Raw genomic sequence first — 22,212 nt, forward strand, 5'->3', positions numbered from 1 at the left:
ACAAAAACAGAAGACCTGCTTGAGACCAAAATGCAATAATGAATCCCCAAATAAACAAGGGATGGCTGTCCTAAAATAACGCCACACTCAATTCCTAGAGAAGATCACCCATTTTGCTCTTTACTGTAATTTTGTACCGAATTTGAAAAAGTGCAGTATTCTTATGTAAACAGTCCTGACTTCACATAGCAAATGCTTTTGAATAACTATCTACAAATACCTTTGGAAACAAACCACCAGGTAACAATTTGCTAGAACAGTACGTGGCCCCTTTGCCCTGTGAATAATGAACCCCTGGTTTACCTATAATCTAAATTCAGTTATGGGGGGCGCCTGGGTGGCTCAGTCGGTTAAGCGTCTGCCTTTGGCTCAGGTCATGATCCTGGGGTCCTGGGATCGAGTCCCTGCTCAGCAGAGAGCCTGCTTCTCCCTCCCCTCTGCCTGCCTCTCTGCCTACTTGTGTTCTCTATCTTCAAAAAAATAAAATCTTAAAAAAAAACTTTAAAAAAATAAATTCAGTTATGCAAATCATAAACAAGACATACCTAAAATTAGACAATAACTAAACCCTGTACGTTACCGAGTCTACTTTTGCCGAAATAAAAGCCGACAATATTACCACATTGGAAAGTAAATCATACCTTCACATCTCTTCAGGAATGAGGTTTCAGACCTGTCATGCTTTGGTATTTGGCAGTGGCTGTACCAGAATGTCCAGAGAGTGATAACAGCCCCTCACCTCGGAAGCACGGTAACAGCACCTTGGCTTCTATAACACTATACCTTCAAAGCACTCGTCTGCCTGGTATCTCTCTTAGTCTCATCACAGGCCTGTGAGGTAGACTTACCTCCCTTGGCAGGTGTCACTCTGCCCACTGGGCAGATGCAGCATCTGAGGCCCACGGAGTTTAAGTGCCTGGTTTCAAGTCACAAGAGTAAGTATGGGCAGGTCCTACAGGGCTGTCAGGTCTTTGGATGCCTCCCACCCACGCCACCTTACATCACTTTGTCTCCCTTAATGGTTAAAGTTTAACCTTTACCCATACCTGAAGGAATGGGTTCTTGGGTTCTGCTGCATTCAGTGAGCAGCTCTGGCTACTTCTTAGGGACTGGAAACTCATTTATCTTCAATAAAACCAGATCCAGAGTCCTAGGGCTTGCAAAAATGATGAGGCTCCGTGGTGGAGCCAGCAGCCCACTTTAGGTTTCTAGAACTGCAGGGACCCTTCTAGGACATGGAAGTAGAGAAATCACCTCAACCCCATTGTTGGGACCCTTCCCCAAGACTACACTTGCCTGAAGGGTAGAAGACCCAGCATCCAACAACAGCTCCACCTAACTTGGTTGAGAAAGGACTTAATCTATCTGGGCCTCACCTTCCTTATCTATAAAATTAAAGGCTGATTTAAATCATCTCAAAGGCTCTTCCATCTACAAAATTCTACTCTACCCCTATGCTGGATATCCATCACCTTGCCTAAAAACTGAATCCAAGAACTCTCAACACCGGGACACCTCTCGCATAGCCTTTTCCAAGATGTCCCACGTTGATTTCATCCCCATCGTCTACTCGTACTACCTGCTCTCACTCTCGCCCTGCCTCTCTGCTCATGCTCTCCAATATTGGTAAGTTGTTATCATGTGTCCTCTAAGTCATCGGTTTGTGGTTTCCTCACAAAATTCAACCACCACAAATGAAATCTTTCAGCAACTTATTATTTGTGTGTATTTTTCACCAAATCCCCACCCATATAGCTAGTTACATGGTCATGAAATTTTAAATAAAATTTCTCTCAAGGTCACTGTTCTTAAAGAAACCTTTTCTCATGATTCTTCCTATTTCTACTAATGTCCGAATAAATATTTGAAATCTGCTGATTTCCAAAATAGGCACGTAAATGTTGATTTTGTCTTCTTTTGACAAGTTTGATTTTCCTCTTTATTTCTACCTTTTCTTTTTTATTTTATTTATTTATTAAGATTTTATTTATTTATTTGCTAGAGAGAGAGTGCAAGAGCACAAGCAGGGGGAGCTGCAGGCAGAGAAGCAGGCCCCCCGCTGAGCAAGGAGCCCGATTGAGGACTCGATCCCAGGACCCTGGGATCATGACCCGAGCCAAAGGCAGACGCTTAACCGACGGAGCCACCCAGGCGTCCCTATTTCTACCTGAGAAATATGTAGAAAAATACCACCGTAGTATATATTGTATTTCATCTCTAGAAAGTACAAATTCATTTTGGTCTGTTCTGTCTTCCTTTCCTTTATAATCCCCGGGTTCATCTTTGCTCTTGCTACCACCTTCAGTGAGCCTAACCCAGCACAGCAGGACAACACAGGGCACCAAATATGTAATGTGCAGGTAAAGAACAGCGGTGTGCAGGAGGGGAGAAAGTACTGAGCATCTCTGCCAGCACATTCCCACTGTAAAGCCCTACTTTGTCACAGAAAGAAATGGAGAAGTGTGTATCCAGAAGGAAGGATGTTAAAGCAGTGAGGGAGCCAAGCAGCTGGGGACTGTTAACTTTAATCAAAGTCCAACCATGAGTTGTTTTGTTGGTGGTGGTGGTTTTTTTAACAACAGGAAGTAAATTCATTCTCTTTTACATTCTCCCTCTCACACTCAAACACACACACACACACACACACTCACTCACTCACTCATTCTTTTCTCCTCTATCCCTCTTCTCTTCCTCTTGCCAAGGCACAGAAACAAGCTGGACAGAAAAGCCCCGGCTCCCCTGAGCTGTCTCCGGAACTCTGCAGTGGTCGCTGGCAGTGCGAAACCGAACCGCAGGGCATGAGAAGCACGGTCAGAGAGAGACACGTACCGCGTGCAGCGGCTTCGGAGACAGACGACCGTCTCTCGGTTCCCTACGGTTGCCGTAACAGATTTCCACACACGTGGTGGCTCAAAACAACATAAATCTCTCCTCTCATGGTTTGAAGAGCCAGAAGTCTGAAATCAACTCCAGTTGGCTGAAATCAAGATGTTGGCAGGGCTGAGCTCCCTCCAGAGGCTCTGACCAGAAAATCCATTTCCTTGCCTTTTTCAGCCTCTAGTGACCACCTGTATTCCTTGGCTCGTGGCCCCTTCCTCCACCTTCAGAGCACATCACTCCAGTCTGCTTCAACCAGCCCACCCCCTTCTCCTCTCAGTCATTTAATATCCCTCTCCCTCCCTCTTATGAGGACACTGATTGAGCTTAGAGCCCACCCAGATAGCCCACGATCATCTCCCCATCTCAAGATCTTCAATTTAATCACATCTGCAAAGCACCTTTTGCCATATAAGGTAACATGCAAGTTCCAGGGATTAGGACATGGATTTCTCCGGGGGGTCACTATCCAGCTTAGCACAGCGCACCTGTGTCCAGCTGGGTTCTTGGACAAAGTCTTCCTCTCACTCATCCACTATGTTATGGACATGAGACTTGAGAAAAGAGAGCAAAGATGTTTTCTAAATATCAAAATAGAGAAATCTTGTGTATTTTTGCTCCTGTCCTGTCACAGATTTACCTTTCCCATTATGTTTTGTCTATTAAACCATCTGGTTTGTATCCAGTGAACCCGAGTATCCCCTTACTTCCTGCACCAGGGCACAACTCCTGTTTCATTACCCTCGGCGTTATGAGAAGTCATCCACCTGTTACAAAGAAACTCAATTTCCAACCAAAACTGGGCCTCAGAACCACACATATCTGTGTGTGCCAAAGGTCCAGCAATGGCCTGTTACCGCATCTCAGATCAAGCATGGAGAAGGAAAAGAGCTTCGCCAGAACTCACCAAACCTCTTGTAACCGAAGGACTGCACCTCCTCCTCCTCTGCAAAGTCGTCTGCAGGAGAAGAAAAGACACAGTGTTAACCCTGGGGAGGCCCAGAAGGACGGGGTCAGCGAGGGATTCAACGGCTGTGATCTCCACCTGCTCCCCCCTCCCCTCTGCCCACACTGTCCTTCTGCTCCTGGAACACACCACGCTCTCTGAGAAAGACCACAGGGTCCCTGTGCTGGCTGTTCCCTCTGGCTGGAATGCTCTTCCCCCCGTTTTGAGGAGACTCCTTCTAATTCAGGTCTCAGCTGAAGTATGACATCTCTGAGATGCCTTTCTGGACCACAACCTGGCCATCCCTGTCACACCAACCACCCTATTTTAATATTACTCTCTGACACCATCCTTATTTGTGTGTGTGTGTGTGTGTGTGTTTGATGTGATCATGCATTCTGTGAGCACACACTTTTTCTGTTTTGTTTCATGAATGAATCCCCCATGCCTAGAATGGTGCCTGCCACAAAGCAGGGGCAAAATAGATTTTGTTGAATGATGACTGGATAACCCGCTGTCCAGAGGGTTACATTATCTTCACATAACTGAGCCTACAGCCCTCCCTCTCAGATGCCAGGCTCTGGGGTCATGTCTTCCACTAAATGTGGCATCTCAAGAGCCCAGCATGACTTCTGCAGTGACAACCAAATCCTTCCCCACTCCCTTTCCGTTGGATAACTGGGACCAACAGATGGTTTCCCAGTAAATACATTTCAAAAGACAGCCTTGTTCTGGGAATTCCTAAATGTAGGCCCCTCTGGAAACAAAAGAAATAGGTCAGCAAAGCTTTCTACCAAAAGGTCTGAATCCACCCCACCCTCCCAAGACAAATGCGATGTGATTCTTTATCACACTGATAAAGAACCTATTTTACAGCTCTGCCAAGTGTGGGCCTGGTGATTTCTTGGGCAACTTCTGATGACAAGTAAAGGTGTCAAGACTAGGCCTTTCCAGAGACCCCGAATCAATTATTCTTGAGCCGGTCACCATTACCGCGCCAGCACGCAGCTCTCTCCCGGCAATGCGGTTCAGTTCAAAAGCACTTATTTGGACCAGAGATTGCCAGGCAGTGGGGCTTCAGAAATGAGTGAGACGTGGTCCCTTCCCTCAAGAAGCTGACAGGCTTTGGCGGGGGGTGGGGGGAATAAAGCCTCTGTGATCATCTTTTTCAGACCCCAAATGGGATGCAGGACGTGCGTCTATCTGAACCTTGAAATGTCATGGAAAAACCCAAGAGTATGACATCTATAATACAATGCGGTGGACCTTGGAGCACTAGTGTGTTAGGAAGTGCTATGAAAACACTAGTGAGAGAGCAATTACTTCCAGCAGAGAAAGGAGAAGTGTGCTATCTCTGTATTTTATCATTGTTTCCTTACTCAGAGAACAGGGAAGAGATCTTGCTAGGAATCTGGAAGGCCTGGTCTTCATAATTAAAGCAGTCTCCTTATGTCAAAGATTAACACCTTAGTTCTTTCTACATGTTAGAACATGCTTACAACCCAGAGAACAGCACCCTTCTCAGTCACTCGGTGACTGGTTTTTTCCACAAATACATATTAAGCTCCTCTGGGGCCAGCTTTACTAAGTAATCCTATCATATTAACGGCTGAGTAGCTTGGTCTAGTCTTAATTAATGAGAAACCCTGATCTGCTGCTTCTGCTTAGAAATCCATGCATTTATTTATTCATCCATTCAATAAATACATGCTTATAGCCAGTGGCGTTGATGAGACATGAACACAGGTAATGGTGCCACCCAGACGTCAGCCTCCCCTGCCAGCCCCAGCCCCTCCTCCGCCATGTCACATCGGCAGAAGGATCTACTCACACACAGACGTTGTGAACCAAGGAGGCATCACTGAGGATCTCACAGTGGAAACAAAAGAGTGATTTATGCTGCACCCCTGATAGCAAGCAGCTTAAAATTTCCTATTAGACATTTCTGTTCTCCCCCCAAAGCTTCTTTTCAGCAGACCTACCATTAGTTTGTTTGTTTGTTTTCTTTTTCCTCTCTGATCTTTTTCCCATGCAGCATTTAGTCTGACTGACTCCTGTCTCCTTCCTGAAATTTCCCTGGGAACTTCAAATGCCTCATATTTTTGTTATTAAAGCAATTCAGCTCTGTCTCCAAATTAACATACTCAAACCCATTCAGGGGTTCAAGAAAATAAAGGCCTTCCAGGTGACCCCTAAGAAGACTCAAGGATCTCCTGGTTCTTGTTTTAAGCCTCATCCCAAAAGGATCAGCAGTTCTTAAAGTGGCTACTAAAAGAATACAAAGTTTTGTCTCATCCAACTCTCAGGGGTACAAGTGACGTACCACAGATCACATCTCACTCAGATGATCAGGGAAGGTCTCACAGAGAAGCATGTAACATGAATCTTCTTAATGTTTTTCCTTTGGAGTGAAAAAGAGAATTTGGGAAACATGGCATACTATATCCCTCTCTTGGCAATTCATAGTGGTTTTTGAACTATTAGAGATCTGAGAAGTGCTAATAGAAAGAGAAAAAAACTTGCTTAACTTTGTCTTACTCCATGTTTTCAACAGTTGACCTTAGAATCCTCTTCTCCTATCCTTAAAGGCTGGGTGACGTTGGTTAGGTAATACTTACCTACAGTTCATTTGGCCCCCAGAGCCCACTGCCACATTTTCCCCGCTGTGCGGGGAACAGACAGACCATTCACGTTGGTGATGGAGCCAGAGAAAGAGAAAGAATCCAGAGTTGATGGCTCTGTGTCTGTATGGGCAACCCACATCAGGCTACACAAGCCCCACGAGAGAAGATGAGAGGTCAAGTGCTCCTATCACTTGAACATTTTAGTGGGCAAAAGACTACAATGGGGCCCACAGTGGCAGACAGATGGGCTTGAGGATGACAAATAAGCCTGACATGATGGGCAGTGTTGTGGTCTGTTCTCAAAACCTTTTCCTCACACCCTGTAGACCCAAGCTAAGTGCATCCCAGATGCTTTATAGTACTGAGGGCCTGTGGACGTGATAATCTCAGTGAGTTCAAGTGAAGATGCTCCAATCAATCTGAGGGCCGTGTGTGATGCCCTACAGTTAGAATTTACCTCTCCTTCCCCTACACTCCCTTTGGGTCCATCTGACAGCACTTTCCTCCGTCTGCCCCATATTCCAGTTCCTGGTTTTCATGCCACCAGAGAGAACGCCATTTGAAAGCAGGAAACTTGCCATGTTGTACCCTCAGCCTCTAGTACATTTATGGCATGTTACAGATACTCAATAGTTGTTGAAAATTAAGTAGATTTGAGTTATACATGTGTCTTTCTCTACTACCAGCTGAAGAATTCCTGAAAGAAAGAAATTAAATCTTTTTCTTTTTGAATATCCACCATGTTTGGGGAAAATAAGAGAATATTTAGTTTATACCTCCTATAAGTCAGATACTTCTCCTTCATTATGCTTCTGTTTACAGATGAGAAAACTAAGGCTCAGGGGAGGTACATAACCTGACCCCAGGTCTCACAGCTTATGAGTAGAGAGACCAAGACTAAGACCCAGATCTGGGGGGCCCTTGAGTTCCACACCATGATGGTCACTGACCCCACAAACCCAAGAAACCGAACCCTGTGCTAGCAGCAGAAAAGCTAAGATGCAATGCTTTCCACCCCAGAACCCTGAAAAGTCTAAGGAATTTGGGGCACAGGTCGCTCTTGAAGGAGAACCAAGGTAAGGCTAAAATAGAAGGATGGGATGAACATATATTAAAGAAGCAGTTCACTGTAACCAAAAAGATAGATAATAGATGTTGGCAAGGATGTGCAGAAATCAGAACCCTCATATGCGACTGGTGGCAATGCAAAATGGTGTAGCCACTTTGGAAAATGGTCTGACAGTTCTTCAAAAGGGTTAAGCATAGAGACACCATATGATGCTGCCCTTCTACCCTAGGCATACACCCAAGAGAAATGACAATACATGTCCACACAAAAACTTGCACACAAATGTTTGTAGCGGTATCAGTCATAACAGAGAAAAGTGGAAACAACTTGAATGTCCACAAAACAATGAATGGATAAATTAGCATAGAGCCATACAATGGGGTATGACCCAGCTATAAAAAGAAATGAAGCACTGAGGCACACCACAACATGGATGACCTTGAAAACATCATGCTAAGTGAAAGAAGGCAGTCATGACAGACTCCATTTATATGAAATGAAATGTCTACATGAGTCAAATTCACGGAGTTGGAAAGCAGGTCAAAGTTTGCCTAGGGCTGGAGGTTTTAGGGTGAAAATAGGGAGTGACTACTAATGGGTATGGGATTTCTTTCTGGGGTGACAAAAATGTTCTAAAATTGATTGTGATGATGGTTTAAGCAAACAAAACAAAAAACCCCACTGACTTACACACTTTAAATAGTTTATGTGGTCTGTGGGAAAAAAACAAAGCAGCTGGACCTCCCAAGTCCCCCCACCAAGCTAGGTAACTGGCCCCCCCCACCACCCCGGACTACAGCAGAAGGTGTAAGGTTCATTATTCAGAGAAGTTAAAAACAAAAGGTCTCTTGTCTAGAGGACACCAGGAACAGCTGAGATGAGGGCACTGCAGTGGAGTCAGGGAAAAGGTGAAAGTTTACACATGGAATGTCCAGACGCACGGTCCTCCTCTCCCACTTAATCAGCCAGCCTGGACCCTTCAGGCCAAAGACTGGAAGGTTCTTCCTGGGAAATCTGACCAGTTAAGAGAAAAACAAACGAATGATTCTGATTCTGGGAGGTCCCCAGCGGAATAGCCTAGCCAGTTCAGCTTAGAGTGACAGTCACAGTTCACAAATCCCACCAAAACAAAGATGTTCTAATTAACCTTTATAATATCCTATTCCTACAGATGAGAAGACACCCGACATCCGACACAGCCTCTAACATGAAAAGACAAAGATGAAAATAAAGAAACCAGATAAAGAAATTTGGAGGAAATACATATTACATGACATGATAAAAATTTTTTTAAAAAATTCTAGCATTAATATCCTTAGAGAGATAAGAGATAAGAATATAGCCATAAAATTAGAATAGGATGCTATAATAAAAGAACCACAGAGAAAAAGAAAAAGCTCTTGGAAATTAAAAGTATGATCACAAAAATAAAAACTTAGTAGAAGAGTTGGGAAATAGAGTTGACATATTCCAAGAGTAGGGAGAAAAAAGCAAGTAAATAGAAAAGAACAAAGGCAAAAAAAAGTTGTTAGAGAATCAATTCAATGGGTCCAATATTCAAATAATGGGTGTTTTGGGTAAAAGAACAGAGGTAGAGAACCATGAGAGGATGAAATGAACAGAACTTTACAGTACTGAAGGATAGGAGTCTCCAGAGAGAAAGGGCCCATTACTTCCCAGCACAAAGGAAAGAGATCTGTTCTAAGGCACATCACTATAAAATTTCAGAACACTGAGGACGAAAAGAAAATCCTAAAAGCTTCCAGACAGGAGAAAAGAAAAAAAGAAAAAAAGAAAAAGGTTACTTAAAGGGAAAGAAAAAAAAAAAGAATGACCTCACTTCTCAACAGCAAAACTAAAAGAAAATAGATCAATGCCCTCAAAATTCTAAGGCTAAATTATTTCCTATGCAGAAATCTCTCAAATGAATAAATAGGTAACATAAAGATCTCTACAGATCTACAGATCCCCCAAAAATGTACCTCTCATGCACACTTTCTTCAAGACATTATTAGAGAATGCATTCCACTAAAATAAGGAACAAACCCAGAAAGATGTGTATGTGTATCCGTGTGCATGCACACTATGCACTCTAATCTAACCCTAACCCTGAGTAGGTCAGAAGACTCTGGGGAAGATTTCTTCAAAAAGATCAAATGAAAGAATATCTACTATAGGTGAGCACATGCGTAGAGATCCAGGAAAGTGGAAGAGACTCTGGGGATGAATGATGATGTGTACATACATAGGAAGCTAAGCACAGAAAATAACAAGAGGATTATTAACTCCAGAGGAAGAGAAGTTATGCAAGAAAGAAACAGCAGTCAGCTGTGAATAGCATTTATACCATTATAGTAATATGAACACTGAATATTGCTTAAATCAAGATTGTGATGTGACTATATTGGGATGACGGAGGGCAACAGAAGGTGTCTATGAGGGTGTTGGGTGGAGAAGAGGGTAAAAGAACTAAATCCTTATCTGCTATAAAGGGAAGTCATTATATAATGCCTAAACTCAAAATAATGGTAGTAATAAGGAGGAGGAAGAAGAGGAGGAGGAGGGAGTACCATAAGCACGTCACTTAAAGAAAAGGGGTTGTGGCAGATGGGTCTGCATAGAGGACTACCAATAATTCTTTCCATCCCTTCACGTGCAAGTCCATCTCCACTCTCCTGAACCTGGAACGGCCCTATGACTTGCTTTGGCTGATGCAATTTGCCAGAAGCGGCAGTGGATGACCTCAGGAACCAGGCCTTAGATGCCTTTCCAGTTTCTGTTTTCACCCTCCTGTCAGCCAGCTACCATGTGCAACATCCGACTACCGTGCTGGACTGGGCCCCCCCTACCCCCCGGAAGAGAAGATCTCTGGAGGATGAGAGACGACGGAGGGAAGGAAGCCATTCCAGCCACCCCGCTGATGCCCAGCCATGAAGGGGAGGCCGTCCAGCCTGGCCAACACCTCAGGAAGCAGAGGCCAGCCCGAATCGCAGAATCTTGAACAAATAAACAACTGCTGTTTTAAGCTGCAGGGTTTGGAGATGGTTTGTTAGGCATCGGTGAATAACCGCAAGAAAAGTAAATGCCAAAAGAAAATGCTACAAATGTTCTGAAGAGGCTGCCTCTGGGGACTGGAAAATGATGAAACGAAGGTGGACCAGGCAGGAAACTGCCTCTTTTCATAATAAATCTCATTCATAATAAATATTATTTGACTCCTTAAACTATGTACATCTCTGACTTTGATTTAAAAAAAACTAAAGCAACAAACAAGGGAATGTGGGTGGAAGATACAAATCAGCTAGACAAAAATGAGAGTGCTCAGGCCCTACAGACGCTGACGACCAGAGAAGGTCCAGAGGTCCAAGGTCCACCCTGCTTCAAAGGGCCAGTGTGAAGAGTTCCACCTGAGGCAACAGAATATGGACTTCCAGCCTTCAATCCCTGGCACAGCGCAGGTTCTGACAAATGCCAGATTGAACAGAACAAGTTCAGACTTTTTTAGGAGCCAGGCTGAAGGACCGTGGACAGAGGCTAGGCTGAATTCAGACTTCTTTTCCAAACTGGGTCCAGTGATGCCATCCACATGTGTGTATCCATCAGCTACTCTGTGCCATTTCTACCTCAATGCAGTCCCAGCTCTTCTAGAGCCATCGCTGTTAGAATAAAACAGTACAGTCCCGTGGGGGGGGGGGGGGTAAAATGTTTAACTGCTTCCAAACCAGCTGGCGAAATGCTCTGCTGGAAGCATTCCTGCCAGCTGTTCCCCCGTGAGTTCTCACCACCAATGGCTATTGTAGCAGGACCGGGTGGTGAGGAGAGGAGAAAGTGCCCCTGCACTCCTGGGGCCAAATACCCCAAGTCTACCGTCACCCTCCACTGGCCAGTGCTGCATGGAGGAGCTTTCATGGAGTTAGCTGTCTGTGGAACTGTGGCCTCCTCAGAGCATCACTTGGGTTGCTAAGTATTTTGGACCTGCCCTGGGACACTGCTGTACTGCTCTGGAGGACTTTTCTCCTAAAGCTAGACTGATGTACTGGTAAAACTTGGGCTTTGGAATTGTTAAGACCTGAGTTTGAACACCGGTTCAACTTTGGGGCTCGATCCCACAACCCTGAGACTGTGACCCCAGCCGAAATCAAGAATCGGATGCCCAACTGACTGAGCCACCCACGTGCCCCAATGATTGAGTTTCAAAAGACACGAAGCTCCAGTGTGAATTGAGCATATGGGGGAGGTTGACAGCAAGGAAGTCTGATTAGCAAGGGTAACATGTGGGGTGGGTTCAATGTGGGCTGTAGCTAACTGGCACTGAAGTATCTATTTGATATTGAAAAAGATGTATCTTAATGAATTTGAGCTTTAAAAATCGAAGACAGACACTCTTTAATCTTGATTTAACCCTAAGAGCAGAACTGGTATATCTGCCCTGGCTTCACAGCTTTATAAATATAAAACCTTATGTGGCCCCTTGTATAGTTTGCTTTGCCCTATTGGCATTTCTGGGCCGCAGTTGTTAAGTACTGTGCAAGTGAATGAGCTCAGTGCAGTGTAGCAAAATACTGAGTTTCAGGATAATTTTGATGGGGTAATTAGATCTGCCTTCCAGGCCTCCCCCCTACCCCACCCCAAATGGATCAAGGAATGTGTACAATTTAAAGACTTCTAGATTATTCTAAATATTACAGAAGATTTACTTCGATTACTCAGGTGCTTTTCAAATTTTACCTTTTGCAACAATGGGATCACTTTTTGGTTCAATGGTGTAAGTTGTGCTTTTTTTGTTTTGTTTTGTTTTTTTAGTCAATATTACAGACACAAACTGACCCCAATTTCTGGTACAACTTACAAATCTGATGCTTGTAAAAACAGCAGATACTTGCTTTTAGAGTAAAGGGAGATGCAATACCTTTTTCCTTCCTTTATAGTCCAACAAAATTGAAGTGATTTTTTTTTTTGTAGTGGGGGCCTAAACCAGATTTCCCCCAAGAGTCAACTTTGACAACTTAAAAAGTAAGAAACAAATATGACACTCAAAACCTTGATCCTCACATCTACCACTCATGGGTAACTACAGAGGGGAGGACATGCTTCCCTTTCTTTTATGGGGTACCCCCTCATCCAATAACATTGGTCAGGTTAATAATAAGAAAGTCCAGAGGAAGAGGAATCATTGCCTCAAATTTTATAAGGGCTCTGGAAGGGCCTCAAATACATGGGTCATTTGTCAAGAAAAACTAATACTGTCCATTTCTCTGGAGGCATGCAAAAAATAACTGGTCTTTGCTAAACCTCCCCCCGACCAAATAAATAATGATACATCTGTTTTGTTTTGAAATCACATAACTTTAGGTTATCCAAACAATTATGCCAAAGTAATATAATTAATTACAAATGAGAGACCAATATTGAGCTTAGGAGAGAAAGTTTGAGAAAACTTCGATTTTCTCTCACCTCCCACACTGAAATGTCATACTTTAAGGTTGTGGGGTGCCCAGATGCATCATTTGCCTCTTCAATTACAATTAGAATAATGCAATCTGAAATATGAACTCTAATTCAAGATAATGAATCAGGTTGCATCGTCCCTCCAAAGGAAAATACCCCTGACTTCAGGCAGGTCGCCCTCTCCTCCCATGTCCTCTGGCAACATTTATCTGAACCTCAAATAGGGCACTTTTCACATATTACCTTAGATTACAGTCGTTTATGCATAAGCCTTACACTGCCCACCAGACTGCAAGCTCCTTGAGGACAGGCTCTATATGTACTAAATATTTGAATATGTCTCAATAATATACTAAATGAATATTTGAATATATTTAATATAAAGAATATTTGAATATATTTAAACACTATATTAAATAAAGAATAAGTAAAAGCTAGTTAGGATTTGGTAGCCCAAAGAAATAATAAGATACAAATATGACAGCTTAATGGGAAATCAATACTAGCAGTGAAATAGACATGATCTCATATAGTTTTAAAAAAATATGTATACATACCTCTCTCCTAATAGTTCCTTAGAGACAAATTTGTTTTATGTTTTGATTCTTTTATGTCATATTTGTACTGGATAAAACTGGACACTGGATTTGAGTTACAAATCTTGAAAATATTATGTCATTATCAATAGGCACTTGAACAACGGTGCTCCAGGAAAATTAGTGCTCAAAGGCAAATCAAATGTATTTACAAATATTAAATCAATTTTCTACCACTATCATAAATGAGAAAATTGTATGATTTCATTAGAATTACAAACTCACTATAAACACGGTCCCTGCATTTTCAGTAGGGCTGGTTTATTGTTTTGTTTTGTTTTGTTTTACTACGTTTTGATGATGACAAGAACACAAGAGCGAGCAGCTGGAGGTGGACCAACATGAACACTGTTGTTATAGACAGCACAGCTCCCTCCTATCCCTGAGGTCAGTTTTAACACATTCATAATTTGAAAATTACTTTCCTTTCAAAACTGAACTCTATTCTTCATGGTATAAACTGTATCACTTGATCAACTTAAATGGTTCATAATTGGCAATTATATTACTGCCTGGAGGAAGCAGCAGGTTACAATTACACAGTATTACAAAAACTAAAATGTCTTGGGGCACCTGGGTGGCTCAGTCATTAAGCGTCTGCCTTCGGCTCAGGTCATGATCCCGGGATCTTGGGATGGAGCCCCACGTCAGGGAGTCTGCTTCTCCCCACATCAGGCTCCCTGCTCCCCAGGAAGCCTGCTTCTCCCTCTCCCACTCCCCCTGCTTGTGTTCCCTCTCTCGCTGTGTCTCTGTCAAATAAATAAAAACTAAAAAATCTTTAAAAAATAAAAACTAAAAAAAATAAAGTTCTCAGGTTCAACTCCTGGGATCACTATGTATGATTACATTTTATGAAATGTTATATTTTAAAGTATGTATTACCAGTTATAAGGGTGGACTATTTTGCCTGTGAATAATAAGTTGTTATATAAATATCAGCTAGTTTCCTAGCATTTCTATGTCATAAGGAAGTGACTAAGGCCCAAAGCAGTGCAACTACTTCCACAAAAGCCAAGTACAAGTTAGGCAGAATGTCAAATGTCCAATTTCTCAAGCTAGTGACTATGACCTTGTGTGACACTGATTTGTAATCCCAAACCATTCAGGAAGCATAAAGGATCCATATTTAATATATCCAAGTCCAATAAATTTACTTAATTTAAAAAATTTCTCCCATGTGGAAAAACACATTCCCTTTATATTCTAAAGAGCACTGACTGAATATGCATGATAAATTCAGGGGTAGCTCTTTGGCATCTTAACTTGGGACTACTAATTTCTGTTTACATTGGCTTTCGCTGCCATATAATTACAAAGGTCCCGTAAGCAATCAGCAAGACCCTTTCAAGGTACTATATTGGTTTGGGCTCTTCAAATATCATCCACTTAAACAGAAATCAAATCACTGCTTGATTGAAAGTTACCTCCCTCAAGCTTTGTTGGTGTGGTTAGAAACTGTGTTGTCAGCACTAAAGAATGAAATACTTTCTATGAAGAATGTCTATTCTTCCCTATCCCTTGCTCAAAATGTTTATTACTGTCTCTACTACCACTGTTTTAATTTTTAAAATTTTTTTTTTAAACTGATCACCTACTGGTGGTTACAGTCTATTCTCGAAAATGGCACTTCTGACAATGTTCCATTGTCTCCTGGCAAACCTGTCAGCAAGACTGTGGTGTAGAGGCTGCTTTCAGAGTTGCCGGCTTCAGTGGGCCATTCACATTCATTCAATCAGTCATAAGCAAAACCTCCTAAAGATAAGCTCTACGCACCGCAACGACCCTGGCATCTGCTTTATCTTTGCAAGAGCTTCTGTCTAGAGAGGATCCTCCAGTGGCTGGCTGAAGAGCACATCAAATTGATGCGCTTCAGACCTTCGATGCCAGGTGATTATAGGTCTGAGTCCAGATGACAGGACCTTCTCTATGTTGCTCACTTAGTACCTAGTGGAATGCAGCATACAGGAGGTACCTAACAAAGATGTGCTGACTGAGTGGAATATTAGGGTTTGGCTAGAAAGGAGTCTAAGCTAGAGGTGTAATATGTGGGTTCTTGAGTCAGACTGCCTGAATTTGAATACCAGTTTTGTTACTGACTAGCTGGATGCCCTTACAGGTAATTACATCTCTTTGAGCCTAAGTTTTCCCATCTGCAAAATGGAGAAAATAACACTTGGCTTGGCAGGTGTACAATAAATGTTAGCTATTATTAGAGAGAAAAATAATAAGTGGGCACACTAAGTGGTCATCAGTCACACCTAAGTTGTCTGTGAGCATAAACCATGGTTCAGATCAACCTTGTCCCTGGCATTTATCTTCCAACACACGACCCTGTTCCCTGCCTCCAGGCCATAGACAGGAACTCTGGAAGCTGAGAGAGAGTGAGCCCGTGCCTTCAGAATGGCAGAAGATGGAGAGAGCAGAACCAGCCTGGTAGAGCTGACCCCGTGGTGGGGGTAGACTCTCTTCACAGACGATTACCTCCCAGACCTAGAATGCTGTCCCCCCACCCGTCTGCCCGATTCTTCCCATTCTGATTCACCCACTGAAGTTCCAAAGCACTACAGACACACACTGCCAACAGGAAGGCTGCGCTCTGCCACTGCTCTGGGCTTCCTCTCCCAGGACCCCACCCCTCCTTCCCACCATGGGGAGACGTGTGTCAGATTTGCCCCTGAGAGTTTACTCACATGCTGTGTTCAACCCAGGTGAAATATGCTTTTCTTCTATCACAAAATTTAAATATCTATTCTTCCCATCTGAAAACTTGTACTTCGAGGGCCATTTAACTTGCTTTGGCAGCTGTATCAACTGCTTTTAAAACACTATTTTAATGAAAATAAGTGTTAATTCAGAAAGTTAGGCACCTGGTTTTGCTATAGCTTGACAACTACCATCTGCCAGCTTCTTCCAGTCACACCATTATCAGTGCATGAGCTGCATGGTTAAGGCGGGGGGGGGGGCACAATCTTGGGAAATTGTGGAGGACACCACAGGAAAGATCTATACTTAGCAATAATTAAACCTTGATTTAAGAATGTTAAGCATCCCCAAACTAATGAAAAGTCAAAAGTATAATGAGATTGCAAATTTACCTTCCAAAGGAAGGGCAGCCCCAATTCCAATCAGTGAAGGAAAAAAGGCCTCAGTTTGTTTCCAGTTCCTTTCATAAAACATGTTGCTTTCTTTTTTTTTTTTTTTTTAAGATTTTATTTATTTGCAAGAGAGAGAATGAGAGACAGAGAGCATGAGAGGGAGGAGGGTCAGAGGGAGAAGCAGACTCCCTGCTGAACAGGGAGCCCGATGTGGGACTCGATCCCGGGACTCCAGGATCATGACCTGAGCCGAAGGCAGTCGCTTAACCAACTGAGCCACCCAGGCGCCCAAACATGTTGCTTTCAATGCAGTCAGCCCTTACACACTTGTTTACGAATCCCAGTTAAGGACAAGAAATCTTAGGGGCGCCTCCCTCTCCCACTCCCCCTGCTTGTGTTCCCTCTCTCTCTGTGTCTCTCTCTGTCAAAAAAAAAAAAAAATCTAAAAGAAAAGGACAAGAAATCTTAGAGACAGTGGTAAAGCAAGGAGTCCATGAGTCCAGAAAAACAACCAGCAGTAGACTGCTTACCAGAGCATTTTTAAAGTATTATTGCCAACGGTATTTCAGAAATGTTTATATACAAGCACACAAAAATAAGCAACTGAATACTATGTTTTGATGGCACCAACTTCCTCCCTGTGTTAAATGAGAACAGTGGTCTGGACCTCTGTGGTCCTGTGCGCTGGTGGCTGTTTTTGGCCATCTCTTAGGCCACAACTGCTGCTTTAAAACTCACCAATATTCCCAACGTTCAGAACTAGAAATGTGATTTAATAATGACACACCTCACTCTGAAGGAGTCAGATTCCTTCAAAAAGAATGTGAATATCCAAAACCGTGAGACCTATGGTGCAGTACAGCTAATTGAAAATGAAATCGGAAATTAAAACCAACTTCGTGTTTTAATCAGTTTGGAAGACTACAAGTATTGCAGCAATGAGGCAAGTAATTTTCTGCTGGAAAATATATAATGATGTCATTATTTTGGTACTTGTGATTCCAGAGATGGAGGAAATAAACAGAGACAAATATTTGCTGAATGCAACGGATAGGTGGCGCTGTGGCTCATGGCAGATACGGAATTACCTCCCAAAGCCAGGTTTATTACACAGGCCATGTTCCAGGTTGAAACATCAGAATTAGAAAGTCAAATAGGAACCTCATAAAGGTGTCTGACTCGTGAAGAAGCTAAATTTTTGCTTTGGCAAAAAAAAAAACTTCTGTAATTTCTAAGATGTCCACTAATTTTCTATTTGTCTAAAAAAAATGTTTTGGGGCGCCTGGGTGGCTCAGTCTTTAAGCGTCTGCCTTCGGCTCAGGTCATGATCCCAGGGTCCTGGGATCGAGCCCCGCATCGGGCTCCCTGCTCGGCGGGAAGCCTGCTTCTCCCTCTCCCACTCCCCCTGCTTGTGTTCCCTCTCTCGCTGTGTCTCTGTCAAATAAATAAATAAAATCTAAAAAAAATTAAAAGTAAGTAAATAAATAAATAAAATGTTTTAAGTTAATACTTTAAGCATTTGCAAGGCTTGCCTCTGGCCTCTATCATTTAGGGAAATTAAATTCTAATGAAACGCTGGCTTTCTTAAGCATAATGAGTTCATAACTATGGAACATAATCACAAACCCAAGGAAAACTTTGGGTTGCTTACCTAATGGCAAATTGTCAAGATAATTCCACTTGGTAAAGGCGGCTTTCCTCTGGGGCTAGAAATACACTCCGTGCTTGGCTTCAGAAGGCTTGTGTCCAATTTCTTGGATCCACCCCCTTCCTGGCTGCCGCACCAACTGCGGGTTACTTGGCTACTTAGTTGTCTGAGATTTACTTTTCTTCTGGTCTACACCAGAAGTTACCATACCTGGTGTCCTAGCTCTTTCCAAGCAACACAGGGAAACTGGCAAAGCTTGTCTTCAGTGCCTACCACACTCCTGGTTGCCAGTTCCTATTTGTTCTAGACTCAGCTTCCACATCTATAATGTAGAGGTTAAAATACCTCCCTCATAGTGTCGTTGAAAGGATTAACTGACAGTGCTTTGGAGAGAGTATAGCACAGTGGTTGGCACTTAGTAGATACTATAAAATTATGACTGTCCCCTTCCTTCCCCATTTCACTAAACGGACAAATGAATGTAAATTATACGGCAATAGTTGGTAAGCAAACTTCTTACAGAATATTTCCTTTTAAAAGAGGACTTCAAAGTGAGTAGTCTACCCTGGGATTCACCAGTCCCTTATCACCCCTCCCCCACTGGGACAGAAGGTATGTGGGGCCTTTAGGCAGTGCCTGAATCGCAGAGGGTAAGTAATGAGCCTTCTCCAGGGGGTCTGCAAGCTGGTCCAGAATGCAGAGTAAATCTCACAAAGACACGTTTAGGACTTTCCGGCTTGTCTTCCGTAGCAGATTTGAATAACACTGAAAAATACCCAAACTGCAATAATGGCCATTTACCCAGTCAAAAAGCATAACAAGATTTTCAGGGCTCAGGAACCCACACGGGAGCTGATGGAGTGAGCAGTCAGCTTATCTTTTCCAACAGTTCAAAAACTACTGGCCTCAGGACCAGCTGTGAGAAGATTAACTTCTGGCTAAAATGATGGTAACTGAGCCCCAAAGTAACGCATAGCCTGTGAACTCTTTCCTTGCCAAGAGGATCCTTTAATCAGTGCTGGCCGAAGAAAGTGAGTGTTTCCCAAAATGTAAATGAGAGAAGAGAAACTGAGTGGAAAAAGAAGGAACACACACCACTGCGTTTCATAACTCCCTGGCCAGAAAAGTGTATCCTATCTTTTGTTTCTCTTGTGGGTAGGCTCATTTTCAGTCCCTGCCCCTCCTAGGGTCTCCTGATGAGAAGAAACCGACACCTTGGAAGGGTAGCTAATTGGTAGGACATTATCGCTCGGGAGAGTTTAGCGAGGACTTCCTTTCAGGGAAACCTAGAGGCGAAAGTTACTTTCCAAGCGTGTGGGGCTCCCCGGGCACCTCCCTCGGACAGCAGGGCACGGTCTCTGGCGGCTGGAAATGCGGTCACCGTGGTCGGACGACATTTCGCACCCAGCCCCCTCACTCAGGCCCGAGTCTTGTGTAAAGACCAAACCAGCCCATCCCCAAACGATTCCCTTCGATGCCTCTGTTGTAATTATTTATCTCACACGTAAATCAGAATTCTGCTGGCCAATCTCTATGTTTCTCATAAAGCGAAGGCTGCCCCGCAAAGCCCTTCTCCTTGTGATTCCGTTTAAAGGAATCTGACACTTCCCTAAACCGGCCTGCAGAGGACACCGCCCCGGAGACGACCAACGGGACGATTTGTGTCACCTCTGAACACACGTGGGCACACCAACTCCACAGGCGGGCACGTGGAAGGGACGCGGAACGGAGAGCAGTTGTGTTCCAATCGGTGGGTCTGATGGAGAAAGATGCCAAACGCACTTTCCGAGCCAGCTGAACTCCGCGGGCACCTAATCATTGCCAGATGTGGGGAGGACGCACCAAGAACATCCCCGAGTCCCAGAGGAAACACCCGGCCGGCAGCACATCGACTTCTCGGATGGGGAAACGGCACCAGCCGGGAGGAGAGGACCCCGAACCGAGTGTGGAGCGCCGCAGAGCGGAAAATCGACTGGGGGGAATGAGGATGCCTCTACTCTCCTCGGCATGTTTTTTCAATTAAAAAGTTGAGAACTGGAATCCGTAAACAACGACTTAGGGCTCCAAACTATTTTGCAGCGACACGATGGGGAGGGGATTACTCGCACGCTCCAAAACCCCGAACATCTAGGTCTCCTGCCGTGCCCAACTCCGCGACCGAGGAGCGCCCCACGCGTGCACGCACGAGCCCCGCGCCGCGTCTGCCCTGGCCCTCCGCGCGGAGAAAGTTCGCGCTGGCTTGCACTTCCGCCCCCTCCCGCGCGCCCCAAACCCGCCCTGCCGGCCCGGAGCCCCGCGCAGCCCGCCGCCGCCCTACCTTTCATGGTGACCGAGGAGACGCACCGCCAGTCAGGGAGCTCCGCGCCGCCGAGGAAGTTCGCGCTGAACAGCCGGTCACTGCGCGCCCATGGCAGCCGCGCCGCGCGTCGGCCGTCCGCGCTCCAGCCCTCCCCCTTCGCCTCCGCCGCCGGCCCGCGCTCCCCGCTCGGCGCTCTGTGCCGCGGGGCCGCCGCGCGCGCTGCTCACCCCGGGCGGGAGGCGCCGCTCCCGCCAGCGCCCCTCCCCCTGGCCCGCCGGGGCGCGCGGGCCGCCGCGCCCACGCCCCCTCGCGCCCTCCCGCGCCCGCCCCGCCCTCGGGCCCGCGCTCGCCCCTGCCCAGTCGCTCTCTCGCCCAGCCTCTCCTCCACGCGGTGCCTCGCCCGGGGGCTCCCTTTGCCTCGTCGGACCCGCGGCGGAACGAAGTCGGAAGAAAGCGCCTCCCGGGCGGTCAAATGTTCACCCTTGGTGTGCGCGAAAGGTGCTGTTGCTGGGCTTGTTTCTAGACCCCAAACTATCTAGAGCGTGGGGTGAGAGAGTTGGGGAGCAACAGTGTCACGGGGGTGGCGGAGTAAGCTTGTCCCTTCCCCAGACGTCTCTGGGGGCATGGAGGATTAGAAGATTAAACCAAACAGAGAAATGTCCTCGGGATTCAAAGTTTCCAGGTGCGCCCGGAGAAAAACGGGGCACGGGCGGGCGAGCGCGCTCACTGTCACCCGGGTAGAGCTGTTGCTAAATCCGAAATTACCATGAGATGCTCTCCCTACAGAACTCAGAGCAGGATTACAACTCTTGGACCTCCAAAAAAGAGATCAAAAACTCCACTCCAATCCCCTTGGTTGGAAGAAGTCACCCTTCTACCCACCATCCCTAAAATTGATCTGAAATTGATCATGTTGAAGGAGGCTGGACTATTGAGTGGCTTCTTAGGAAGTTCCTTTCATTGTGGCCCATCATGTTGTCCCAGTGTGGGGTTCCCCCCCCTTTTAGAAACTCCTAATCAGACCCATTTGTTGCTTTATTGCTTTAAAACATAAACTAAGTAGTGAGGAGCTGTGGAGAGGGAGGTGCAGAGCGACTTCTTCCACAACGATGAAATGAAAAATTACCACGTGCTTACTAGCACCAAAAGCAATACAATTCTGCCTGGGCGGTGGTTGCAGCTTTTCAGATTTCCTGTCTTGAGGATTTGGTAGCATGGTGTAAACAACCCACTGATTCATTAGAAACGGAATTCTGCTCTAGAAAAAGGTGATGCCCAGAAAGGAATACATTCTAAAATATTTTAGACTCTCCATTCCAGAAGCTTTCTTCTTTTGAACATCAGGGAGAAACTTGTACGTGACTAGCAAAGAAAATACAAAAAACAGCACTTTTTATTTCACTTTAGGGGTTGCTTAAACTACAGGGTCCTTGGGGACTTGCTCCAGCTTTCACTAAGGTAACTGCCTTGTCTTGCAGGACAGGTGAGGGTTGCTAAAGGGAGCCCAGATTATGGATTCTCAGCCCAGAATTTACTGACCGATGCTGGGGTAGAGTAAATCCATCAGTTTCTTTGCGTAGTAATTTCTCCAACTGAAGAATGGAGAGAAT

General features: G+C 44.7%; 1 protein-coding gene across 1 annotated transcript in view; it reads right to left on the reverse strand.

Annotated features, from left to right (window-relative positions):
• COLEC12 (collectin subfamily member 12) overlaps window positions 1–20,825 on the reverse strand; it is a 189,305-nt gene extending 168,480 nt beyond the window's left edge. Inside the window, exons 1-2 of the mRNA XM_045886962.2 lie at window positions 20,621–20,825; window positions 3,785–3,835 (exon numbers count right to left, since the gene is read on the reverse strand). Of these exons, the coding sequence (XP_045742918.1) occupies window positions 3,785–3,835; window positions 20,621–20,627 (58 nt within the window). The 5' untranslated portion in view covers window positions 20,628–20,825. The remainder of the gene's footprint in view (window positions 1–3,784; window positions 3,836–20,620) is intronic.
• Between the last annotated feature and the right edge of the window lie 1,387 nt (window positions 20,826–22,212).

This window comes from Mirounga angustirostris, unplaced genomic scaffold, assembly GCF_029215605.1.
Source record: "Mirounga angustirostris isolate CCGP_5_RB_7025 unplaced genomic scaffold, mMirAng1.0.hap1 SCAF_14, whole genome shotgun sequence".
Taxonomy (NCBI): domain Eukaryota; kingdom Metazoa; phylum Chordata; class Mammalia; order Carnivora; family Phocidae; genus Mirounga; species Mirounga angustirostris.